The 12,361-nt window shown below is 33.2% G+C and overlaps 1 protein-coding gene across 2 annotated transcripts in view; it reads right to left on the bottom strand.

The window, feature by feature from the left end:
- The window catches only part of LOC130825463 (ABC transporter B family member 28), a 28,140-nt gene that overhangs the window by 150 nt on the left and 15,629 nt on the right, over window positions 1-12,361 (bottom strand). The window contains exons 9-16 of one of the 2 annotated variants that reach the window (XM_057690706.1): window positions 6,952-7,014; window positions 6,586-6,865; window positions 4,608-4,756; window positions 4,407-4,496; window positions 2,554-2,688; window positions 2,426-2,482; window positions 2,282-2,338; window positions 1-293 (exon numbers count right to left, since the gene is read on the bottom strand). The exon at window positions 1-293 is cut by the window's left edge and continues 150 nt beyond it. In XM_057690706.1, the coding sequence (XP_057546689.1) occupies window positions 57-293; window positions 2,282-2,338; window positions 2,426-2,482; window positions 2,554-2,688; window positions 4,407-4,496; window positions 4,608-4,756; window positions 6,586-6,865; window positions 6,952-7,014 (1,068 nt within the window). In that variant the 3' untranslated portion in view covers window positions 1-56. Of the gene's footprint in view, window positions 294-2,281; window positions 2,339-2,425; window positions 2,483-2,533; window positions 2,689-4,406; window positions 4,497-4,607; window positions 4,757-6,585; window positions 6,866-6,951; window positions 7,015-12,361 lie in introns of both variants that reach the window. The other variant, XM_057690707.1, reaches the window with a different exon arrangement.

The raw sequence follows: 12,361 nt of genomic DNA, 5'->3' as shown, positions 1-12,361 counted from the left end.
AACGGAGACATAGCTGCGTAGGGGAACAAAATATACAATATTTTCAAACCCAAAAGTCACTCAAAAGCAAGCCTCTGAGTTCCAACAAGTGAAGCATATTCGCCGTCTCTTGACAACAAATCAAAATGGGTGCCAAGCTCTGCTATCCGGCCATCAGAACAAAGCGCAATACGATGGGCATTCTGGACTGTGCTTAATCGGTGAGCTATTACCAATGTTGTTCTTCCTTTCATAAGATGGTTCAAAGCACCCTGGACCAAACGCTCACTTACTGTATCTAAGGCACTTGTAGCCTGCAGTGCACAAAATATCATCATCTTCAATTTATTGGTTTATGCATCCCTCAAGGCAACAGGATGATATCCGGTCTAAATCAGCAGAATTAATCAGAGAATCAGGCTTAGTTTACAACATATTACTGAATGCAAATATAATATGCAGTATTACTTTTCTTGTGCAAGTAAAATAGGTTGAAATCCTCTCTAAAACACTGGAGATTTATGAAAATTACTTACTAAATGTTTCATGTCTCACATGAATTAGTTTACAACATATATATAAGCAAACCTACAGAAATTCAAGGAATGGGTAACAAAAGAAAAAATTCTTCGCCCTAAAAACAACGAGGAATATTTTCTTTCCTAATTATATTTACTTATTCTTCCCTTCGTTACTGTTTCATCCTACACTTGGTTTTACTCCCTTCTTTTTGTCTTAATCATAAGTTTGATTTATTCACACCTAGAGTAACTTGCTCAAATAAACAATGTTGATGTTGACTTGCACAAGTCGGTCTCAAGTTACATGATGACTTTTGCAGGGGAGCTGTTTTATGGCAGTCAAGACTTCATAAATGTATTGCACTATACACAATTGAAGCAGAGTATATTGTTGCAATTGAAGCTTGTAAAGAGCTCTTTTGGATGAAGAACCTCCAAAGAGATTTGTTTGTCAAACAAGAAAACTATTGACCTAACAAAGAAATCTACATTCCATGTTCGGTCTACACCTTGTAAAGGATCCCACATTCCATGCTCACTAGGTAGAAACATGTAGATTTAAGTTACCATGGGAGAAGACATGTTCTAAACTCAAAGTAGCAATAAGAAAAGATCCATACTCACAAAAATTGTTCCGAATTGATGACTAAGAAGCCAACTGGAAAGTTTGATTTGTGTAGAAAGATAGCAGGTCTTTCAAGATCTTTCCCATAAATCGGAAGGGAAGATTTGTGAGAGCAGCAAGTTCCTCCGTTTTGAAGGATAAGAACAAATGATCAAAAGAAAAAGGCAGTGAAAACAAAAAAGGTGCACGGCATGATAATGATAATGATGAAGATCGAAGAGAAAGATAGAGTTATAATTATCAAAGAAAATGTGTGTCGATGTTTTTTGGGCGATGACTTTTTTTTGTTAATCATCCATCTTTTGGTAAGCTACAAGTTACATAGATGCTGTGAACTTTTACCCATAAAACAAATATCAAGGAAGTTGATTTTCATTATATTCTCCTCTAGTCTCTCTAGAGAATAATTGCTACCCTTTGCTATTATACAAAAGTCGGAAATATATAATTTCTGCTGTGATTATTTTGTGATATTTTTCAAGAATTGATTATTATCGCTTTTCCCAAAACATACAACTTCTGGCACCTATGGGTCCACGATTGTTGACTGCTCAACCAACCTAAACAAGAATATACTTTATAGCACTAATACTCTGACACTCGACACTCCATTCCACCCACATGTCAGGAGTCTACACAACATGTTCGTCACTGGAAAATATACCAAAAACGTTTTTTGGATGTAATATAGTGTGTCTAACACTCAACACCAAACTCCTAAAGGCAGTCGAGTAACTTGCAGTGTTAATTGTGAACTAAATGTTAAACCAAATGCAAAACTTAGGGTTGCATGTTGCATCATCTTCATATTCTATACAGGGAATAACAGATGAAATGGCAACAAGCAAGAGGCCAATAATGTTTTTCTGCACAACATAAACCACAAGTTTCCATAAGGACTAAAAAAGGTTGGAATCCTTGGAAATCATCAAATGAAATCACCAAAAGAGGGCATTGAAGGATGTCATATGCGTGTAATTAGAGTCATTGCCCTGAAAAGTGAAAGCTTATCCTCTACGAAACGCAGATTAGCACATAAATGTGACTTTAGTTCTCATTCGGTGATACTGAGTGCCAACTAAACAGAAAGTCCAACACAATTTATCATCAACATAACTCACGAAACGCAATAGAAACTTAAGTGGCTGATGCATACCTCATCAAGAATCAAAATTGGAGCATTTTTTAGAAGTGCTCTGGCAATAGCAACTCTCTGCAGGTAAAATTTATGAATCAACATGCATGTAGCATGTACTCATGGGCCATCCCAAATTCAATTCAATACAAATGGATGGTATACCTGTCTTTGTCCCCCACTCAGTAGACCTCCACGCTCACCAACTAGTGTGTCATAACCCTTTAAACATAAGAGAATTAGCAAGGGAAGTATTGATAAGAATAAATTTACCTGTTCTATAGAAGATAAACCTGTGGAAGTGATATGATGAATTCATGAGCATTAGCTGCTTTAGCTGCTTTAACTATATCATCCTTACTCACATCAGAATCAGGTAGACCATATGCAATATTCTCTGCAACAGACATGGAGAAAAGTACTGGATCCTGCACAATGAAATGAACATTAAAGAGTCTGAAATTGAGCAAAAAGAGGCGGCATTGCTCATTCATCGCCAAATGTAACCTCGTGAAACTATAGAAGCATACTTGCTAAACCAATCCAAAAAATCTAATATGTTATTTTGACAATTTAGACATTATTTGGGTCACGTGAAGCCAATCTCCAATTTTATTTTCAAAAAATCAATTCAAGTAGTACTAGTGTTTTAAATTTTCGTTGCTGATGAGCCAGAATTTCGACTCAAGCAAATGGCAACGAAAAACATCTAATTGATGGTGAAAATTCAGTTGAGCAAGTATGAACACCCTCTCACTCTATGTTCTGGCCTCGGTACTTAACAGGTCAATCACAGGCTCACTCCTTGTAATGCATCATTAAAGTTAGTGGTCTATGCAAAGTTGTCACCAATATGACATAGCAGATTTTAAACTAAGTCATCCAAGTTCAATAGTACAGCAAACCATCTCAGTGGCCTGAACACCTCGAGCAGTTTACTTTAGATTCCTAAAAATATAATGCTAACAGGTATCTTGTATCATCAGCTTTGATAAGTCACATTTACATAAGATGAGCAAAGGTTTTGGGAATTACAGGGTAGAAAGATTCTTATTTTTGCAAAAAAAAAAAAAAAAAAAAAAAAAAAAAAAAAAAAAGAAAAAAAAGAAAAAGAGTAAATCCTGCACTCAGCAGAAAATCTAAGGCAGCTTTTTATGAAGTATAATATTAATGGCTGGCTATGGATAGTTAGGTCGTATATGAGATAAAAGATAAAGGTTTACCGCTGTTTTGAAAAATAAATGAGAAGCAAAATTATAAATTTTGACAAAACATAGAAAAATAGGGAGCGAAGGGGAGGAGGGGATATATACATACATATATATATATATATATATATATATATATATATGTATATATATATGTATATATATATATATATATATATGTATATATATATGTATATATATATATATGTATATATATATATATGTATATATATATATATGTATATATATATATATATGTATATATATGTATATATATATATATGTATATATATGTATATATATATATATGTATATGTATATGTACATATATGTATATGTACATATATGTATATGTACATATATGTATATACATATATGTATATGTACATATATATATATGTATATATATATATATATATATGTATATATATATATATATATATATATATATATATATATGTGTATATATATATATGTGTAAATATATATATACACAAACACACACGTGAAAGGAATTGGAATATAAATAATAAAAATACAACAACAGGAGCCTTAACGCCAAAAGATGGGGGTATAAAAACAAGTTGAAAGAATAGACATCTAAAGAAGAACATAGAATGTCGAGCACAAATCTCGAATTTTAGTCATAGAAATGCAACAACAATACACAGAACATATAAGACATACCAACAACATATTTCCTGATTGTCAAAATTTTAATGCAATCAATTGTTTTGATTTCTACTAGACTTGACAGATTGATTTTGAGGTCAATGTGACCAGACCCAATCCAACTCAAATAATTAGATTCAAATAGGCTCAGGTAAACTCAGGTTTTCAGTTCCATTCTCGACAGTCACAGTGACCATAAGCTATCCACTTTCAATTACACAAAAAATAGATCATATGATATCTGAATTTAAATGCTGAAAACATACTTGATTCACTATCGAGACAACACGAGCCCATTCACTTTTATCGAACGTCCTAACATCTTCTCCAGAAACAGTTATACGACCGCTGGTGGGCTGCAAGGTATGTTAATGTGACTTGGTCATGTGACTCATGTCTGATAAAAAAAATAACCATAGTTTACAATGACAGATGGGAAAACATGGACGAGGTAGACAAAACGGTACCTCATAAAATCGTGCCAACAATTGCACAATAGTACTTTTCCCTGCGCCACTTGATCCCACAAGAGCAGTTACAGTGCCACTATTCAATGTAAGGTTAAGACCTTTAAGGACCTCAACATCAGGCCTCAATGGATAAGAAAAATGCACATCTGCAGTGATATGAGTTGCAATGTTAAAAAAAACTAGCATTCTAAATTACAAGAAAGACCTCTAACAAATGTCCAGTCTGTTTATTAAAACAAATTAATCAAACATATTCAGCTTTTCTAGCCAATGAGTAGAATTAACAGTCTCACAACAATGTCCAGGTCTGCTCATTCATGTTTGTTATGAGGTAGTAGGTGAGTCGTTCACATTATAAAAGTACACTCGACACAGTATGGCTACTAGCTGCTTCTCCAAACATGGAAAATACCAACAAAAAAGCAGCAAAGTGAGCCATTGTTGAGGCGGTAGAGTAAAAATACTGATAGAAGTAACAAACATGGAAAAGAACGAGTAACTTTTACTCGCCTAAAGTTGCCATATGATAAATTCTCAAATTCTAAAGATAACACAAAAAAAAAAAAAAAAAAAAAAAAAAAAAATACCACACATAAGGAACTGAAAATGAGTCAAGCTCTTGACCAAAAAATTACTTAAATTTTTGTTCCGCGGGAAACTATAGTACACTCATATCTCAAAGGCACATTACTCATCAAAGAAAAATATTTATGATTCTGACATCCTTCATGGTCTTGCAGTTTCAACAACTTAAGCAGGGACCGCTCAAAATTTTCTTTTGAGCTGTTCAACAACGTAAACAAGGCTTGCTTTTGTCTGAATCTTGTCTAGAAAATTTTTGTCTATATTTTGTGTTTTTCACAGCAAGTAGGATACTTTGAACTCATCACAACGTTTGTTGTATAGATATTGTGAGGGAACAAGCACCAGGTTTAATTGATAAGAATTGAGAGAAATCTTATTGATGGCTTAAGGGGTTGTTAAGGAAAATAAAGTGTAGCATATTCTGTACTGTATTCCAGACAAAAGTTAATCTAGCTGATGCCAGAAAATGTTTTCTGACTATGAGAAAGCAAGTTGCCCCTAAAGTTTTGCAAGTAACATTCAGGCCATATGGTGTAACAGTAGAAAAGCAAGATAAAGCAGCTTACATAGTTACAGTATGCTAGAAAGTAGAAACTAACATTAAGATAGGAAAGAACATCTATTTGGAGTTTTGGGGTATTAACTGGTCCTCAGAAATGAAGATTCAGGAGATATTAAACTACTTTTCTTATATATATCACATGTAATAAATTCGGACAACCCTCAGGGACATTAGGTAGGATATTATGTGATTAATGAGTGCCTCTACAACTACTACACCGAGGATCAAGAAGTGGCTAAGACCTTGGTCATTCCGGAGAATTTTCAATCAAATTGATAGTCTCCAATAAATTCTTAAAATTTTTTGTATCTCTTACCTTTTAGAGATGGTAATAGATAGGGCCAAATAAAGTAATAACTTAGTATCTACAATCTTTCATGTTGATTTATTTTAATTTATGTAGTTGACTCCATATTGATAGGATAATGGTTTTGGCATTGTTGTTGTCTCTTACCAATATAACAAAAAATAAAGCTAATAATGTGCATCTAGAAGACAAACAGAGAAAAAATGGGGTGCATAGTAGTAAAATTATAATCTCTTTCTCTTTCCATTTCTACAGCTTTGGACTGGTCTACTGAAATGTTACTCAGGAACTAGTAGTTGAGATAAATTTAGCACTTCATTATTTCCTTCTTGCTTTGTCATTGGGTGTGTGTGATTGGTGTGTGTGTATGTGTGTGTGTTTGGGGGGGGGGGGAGGTAGAGCAGATTGAATACTTAATTAGTTCAAAGAAACAAAATTCTATCTTGTGTAAACAGGAATGCAAGAGTATATATCAAGTATATAATTAAGTTGGCATGTGCAGAATTCCACATTTGAATTACCTTCAAGATTAATGTCACCAGACCGCACTATGTTAAACAAATTACTGGGTGAGCCCATGGCTGACATGTAACGCACATGATCAGATTGTTGCCTTTCATCAAATCCATTGACCGCAAATAACTTCAACTTTTCATCCTCGACATTTTTTGAGTGAATCTGTCTTTCTAAACCATAAGCAAGAGCCTCATCAATTTCTGCGCCAGAAAGAATTGAATTAATTCTTTCAACAGCAGCAAAAGCTCCACGAAGATCTCCAAAAGTATAAACCAGGCCTTGAACCTGCATATCATAAAATTCAAAATTGGCAAAAAAATGAAGTGAATCTGGCATATAAACTCAGTTATTTACAGGAATAAAATACTCACAGCAAATGTAAGAGTAAAGGTGTATCCAATGAAAGAAACCACAGTTCCAACTGACAGTTCACCCTGCACATTCCATTTGAAACATATAAAAGAACATGATTATACAGACTGATAAAACGCGAGTAACTTGTCATGGCAGTAAATATTGAAGATGTAAATTATCTACAATTACACATTAACATCAAAGAAGATAACACATAAAATAGCAGGAAAGAAAACATTAGCCAATAGAAAAATTAAGCACCTGAAGATTAAAAATCCCTTGATCAATAACAGCACTCAATTATGAACATGAACTCACAGTTACAAAAGGTCTTCATTTTTAAAAACCCTTCAGATAATGATGCCAAATGATGATTTTAAGAAGACTTTTAAGAACAAATGACTTCGTCAAATAACTCATTTTTTCTTTATTCAATATGCTTTATCACAATTGTTCTAATTGGTGGAAAATTTAGAGCAAATTAGTACATATCCCTTGCACAATGAATATAGTAGGACAAAAAATGTATTAAAACTCAATGTCCAAGTGCTTTAAATAAATGAAACAAGAACGAAACAAGCAAAGTGAACCAAGCTCAAATTTCTAAATGCTCATCATTGTGCTCATTCGAGCACTTGCTTGCTTATTCGAGAACTTTTGTGCTCATTCGAGCATTTTGGTTTTCACAAGGCAACCTCTACTTGATGATTTTGGCATTCTTCCAATCTTAACTAATATTTTCAGAGGTTATTAAAAAAGAAATCAAGGGATGAAATCATGCATATTAGTCTATAATTAAGGACATTACGTTAAGTTGTGATAAACATTTGATGAATAAGTATTTCTGAATTCTTATTGATCTTTTCTCTCAGCACTTGAAAATTTAACATATAAGAACTTTATAAACTCTTAGTATAATTTCTGATTTTATTATCTTCTTGAATACATAATCATTTATTTTTTTCATTTTGTACTATGTGAATTAGCATAGTTGTTATATCTCGTTGGGAATTTCACTTAAACTTCTCAACTATTGTTGTGAGAGTAATATTACCAAAGGAAATTATTCATATGCATAAACTAGTTATCGGGTTTCCAAGTGACATAAGTGTTGCAAAAATATCTTTACGGTGTTATCCAATTTAGTGATCAATCAAACAAGGAGTCCATTGTCATATATACAACAAAATACAATAATATACTTGTAATTTGTACTCCCTCCGTTTTTATATGTTCTTCTCAAATAGAATTTACGAATTTTAGTGTCAAACTTTGACTGTGATTACTCATCGATCTATATGGAAAAACATATTCATATGGGCTCTTGATAGATTCGTCTCAATATATATTTTTTAACTATCAACATTTTAAAATTTTTAAAAATTCGCAATTAAAATTATTTGGTTTTTAAGTTTACATTGGGATCTGCGCAAAAAGTAAATGTGAAGAACAAATGAAAACAGAGGGAGTATTGTTTTTCTTTTATATTATTTGTAATAACCTTTTGTGAAATCTTTTTCTAATATTATGGCAAGAGTTAACACATTCTTGGGTATGGAGTATCGGAGGTGGAAAAGAAGATGCACAATCTTTTAACTTCCCTCAATGTGAAATATGTTATAAGCACACTAAAACCGGAATAAAAAGAAGATGAAACTTTGGAGGAAACAAGGAGGCACTACAAGTGGAAAAATGACAATTCCTTTTGTTGATGAAACATTCTTAATGGTATGAATGATTCTCTCTTTGACATTTATCAATCTTATGAGTCTGCAAAACTTCTTTGGGATAGTCTAGAAGATAAGTATACGGTTGAAGATGGTAATTCTGAAAAGTTATGTCAGTAACATCAATAACTTAAAAATGATGGACAACCTCCCTATTATGTTCCAATTCCTAGAGTTACAACATATGTTTATTAACATGAAATTACATGGTTTAAGCAACGAAGAAATAAACATTGTTTCTAGCATAATAGGAAAATATCCTAATTCATGGAGGGTTGTGAAAAATTCCCTCAAACATAAGAAAAAAGAGATTACTCTAGTCAATCATGCTCAACATCTTCAAGTTGAACTGAATATGAATGAACATGAAAGTTGAAGGGGAGACAATCTCGATTGGTTGACCATCAACATTGTTGTAGATAAAGGTAAACATCTTTCAACACATGTCGGAGGAAGAAACCTCAAGGTTTGAAGGGCATTCCAAAAACATTAAGTAACTCTACGATAATTCTTGTTAGCTATATAGAAAAGTCGAATGTTGCAAAAGAAATTGCTATGTGTTCAAGAACAAACAAAAGAACTTGAAGGCATAAGGTTCTACTTCATCAAGCAAAAATCCTCCTACTAAAGGTAATTTTGCAAATTTTGATAAAAATTCTTGTTTGAATTTTTCTTCATTAGATTCTAATATGAATGTTGTGCACGATGATCACATTTCTTGGTTGATCGCAACAATAAACAAATGTTCAAGTCTTTAACCAAGTTGAGGATGAAGAAAGTCTCTAATTGAAAGATTACACTTTAATAAAAGTTCATGGCAAGGGACAAATAGAACTTTTGTTTACGTGGGGATATTCTTCATTTAGTTCTCCATTTGAAAAGGTTGATTTCTCTTCCATCTTATGAATTATTAGATTGTGAATCGAAGCAAGCACCAAAACAATGATATCAATGTGTTTGATAAAGCTCAAGTTTATCAATTGTAATATGAATATAGTGGGACCAAACAAGTATTAAAGCTTAAGTTAAGACATATCTCTTGTACTATGAATATAGTGGGACCAAACAAGCATTAAAGCTTAAGTTCAATTGTTTTAAAAATACAAATTAGGAACAAAACGAATTAATCGAACCAATCTCAAACTTGCTGCTCAATCGAGCATTTACTTAGTCGTTCGAGCATTTTGGTTTTCACAAGGAAGATTCTTCATGTAGCTTATGTTCGATGATTATGGCATTTTCTCGTTCGAGCACTATAGGCGCTATTGAAGCATACAGTTGTATAGACACATATTTTTGTTTATGAAAACTTTGTTTTGTGGATTTGTTATGTATGTATTCATTCAATCTTAATTGGAAATATATTTTCAAAGGTTATTAAACATGAAATTAAAGAATGAAAACATTCCTATATATAAAGAGAGGACATTACATTAAGTTGTGATATACATTTGATGCATAAGTAATTCTGAATTCTTCTTGTTCTATTTTCTCAACACTTAAACATATTAAGAATTTTGTAAACTTTTTATATAGTATCTAATTTTATTAGCTTTCTTAATACAAAATGATTTATTATATTCACTTTATGATAGATGACTTAGTATTGTTGTTTAAATCGCGTTGTGACTTTCACTTAATATTCCTAAGTAACATTGTGGGGAAAATATCACAAACAGAAAATATTCATATGCCTACAACTTATTAGGTTTTCGAGCGACTTAAGTGTTGCCAACACAATAGAGCAAATAATATACCTTCTAACTGACAATTTTAAAAGGTGATTTTAACAATACAATCCAAGAAATATAACTTTACGAGAAGCAAGTTTCCTTTAAATTACACAAGCGGCTAATTCATCTCATGTAATAAAATTAGGTCTTGGATTCGCAGATATTGATGGCAAACTGAGAAAAAACTTGTTACGTTGGTTTGGTCATGTCAGAAGACCAAAAAAATGCAACCATTAGAAAAGTCATTTAACTAATTGGTTCTGTTAGTGCTTGCGGAATGTGGACCCTTTAGCTTGCTCTACAAAGGTAGTCACACCCACGCAAGCAACTCAACAAACCTCACTTCTCTATAGAGTCGCAATGTTTCCCTTGCTTAGCGCTTAACTTGTGCTGAACTCAATGAATTGCTAGCACGTAAGTTTTAGATGCAATATTAGTACACCCTTGTATGCTAGTCCCCTTGGTTTACTTCCATCAATGCATGCAGATTTGTGGACCAAGCTACTCTATTAGCTTATGATGCATGCAATAATTAGGTACCCTCCTACTGCTTAGGTTGCTCACACATTCCAACCCAAGAGTTGGCGAGAAGCTCTACTTTAAAAGAAGAGAGAACACAAGTGTTTAGAAGAATTTTTGTTGCATTCATTCAAATCCACTCTACTCAAGTTTGTTTGCACAAATTCCTTTAGGTAAGAATATACAAGAGTTAGCTAAACCATTCTAGAACAACCTAGACCCATCTAGTATATACAATGCATTTCTAGAGCGTTCTAGCTTTACCTAGAACAATCTAGACTAAAAGTATCTAAATCCATCCAAACTTACTAAGGTTCCACGCCTTTCCTTAACTTCCTACTTTCCATAAATCTCTACACTAAATTTCGTGGCAGATGGAGCATGTTTGATACTAAACATTCCTAGTATTACAAGTCACTAGCATGTCCAGGGTCACAACTCACAAGAAAGTATCATTTAAACCTCTAGGACTGCTTTGGGGTAGGCCTCTACACAACTTTTCCATGACGCTTGGTGGGCAAGGAGACAACCCATCAGATGTTGGTTACAAATTTTTATTTGATCTAGTTCAAAAAGACATAAAATCATCATTTTAAATAAAAGACACACTGTGCATGCAATACTGTGTTATCTAAATCCATCCAAACTTATGAAGGTTCCACGCCTTTCCTTGTGTGCCCATAAACCTCTATACCAAATTTAGAGGAAGATGGAGAACTTTCAATACTCAAACTCCCCTAGAATTATAAGTCAATAGAATGTCCAGTTGGGTCACAACTCACAAGAAAGTATCATTCAAGCCTCTAGTACTACTACGGAGTAGGCCTCTACACAGCTTTTCCATGATGCTCGGTGGGCAAGGAGACGACCCATGAGATGTTGCTTATAGAATAATTTGATCAAGTTCAGAAAAACATAAAATCTTCATCATAAATCAAACACACATTGTGTGATGAATTAATATCTACATATGAGGGGTAGAATAGTCCTTGAATGAAGTAACTTGAAAAGGGATATCTTGTAACCAACTTAGCTATAAATGTGATGTAATAATTGGTTAGGGTATGCAATAAATATGAAATGAAATCTTTCTCTCAAACTTATCCTTCTTTACTCTCCTATTTTGTTATTTCTTCTTCCCTTTAACTTTTTACTCTCTCCTAGCTCTAATTTGTATCTCTTGCTTATTAGCAAGTAGCTGGTCCATTACAACTGGTATCAGAGCATACACACAAAATCATGGCCAACCAAACCAATCAACAAAGATACCCTGCCAGATTAAATTTGAAGTAGCAGCTTTAAAAGAGACATTGACTAAAAAGCAGGAGGACATAAAGATTCTTTGGCTACACTAATTGTCGTGGTCAGTCACAATGACAAGAAACGTTCAAGAATCTATCACTGAATGATATCTAAAACTCACCTACACAACAAAGCCAAACCTCGAA

Source organism: Amaranthus tricolor, chromosome 10 (genome assembly GCF_026212465.1).
Source record: "Amaranthus tricolor cultivar Red isolate AtriRed21 chromosome 10, ASM2621246v1, whole genome shotgun sequence".
Taxonomy (NCBI): Eukaryota; Viridiplantae; Streptophyta; class Magnoliopsida; order Caryophyllales; family Amaranthaceae; genus Amaranthus; species Amaranthus tricolor.
The sequence above is the reverse complement of the archived record's forward strand: the minus strand, read 5'-3'. Positions and strand labels throughout refer to the sequence as shown.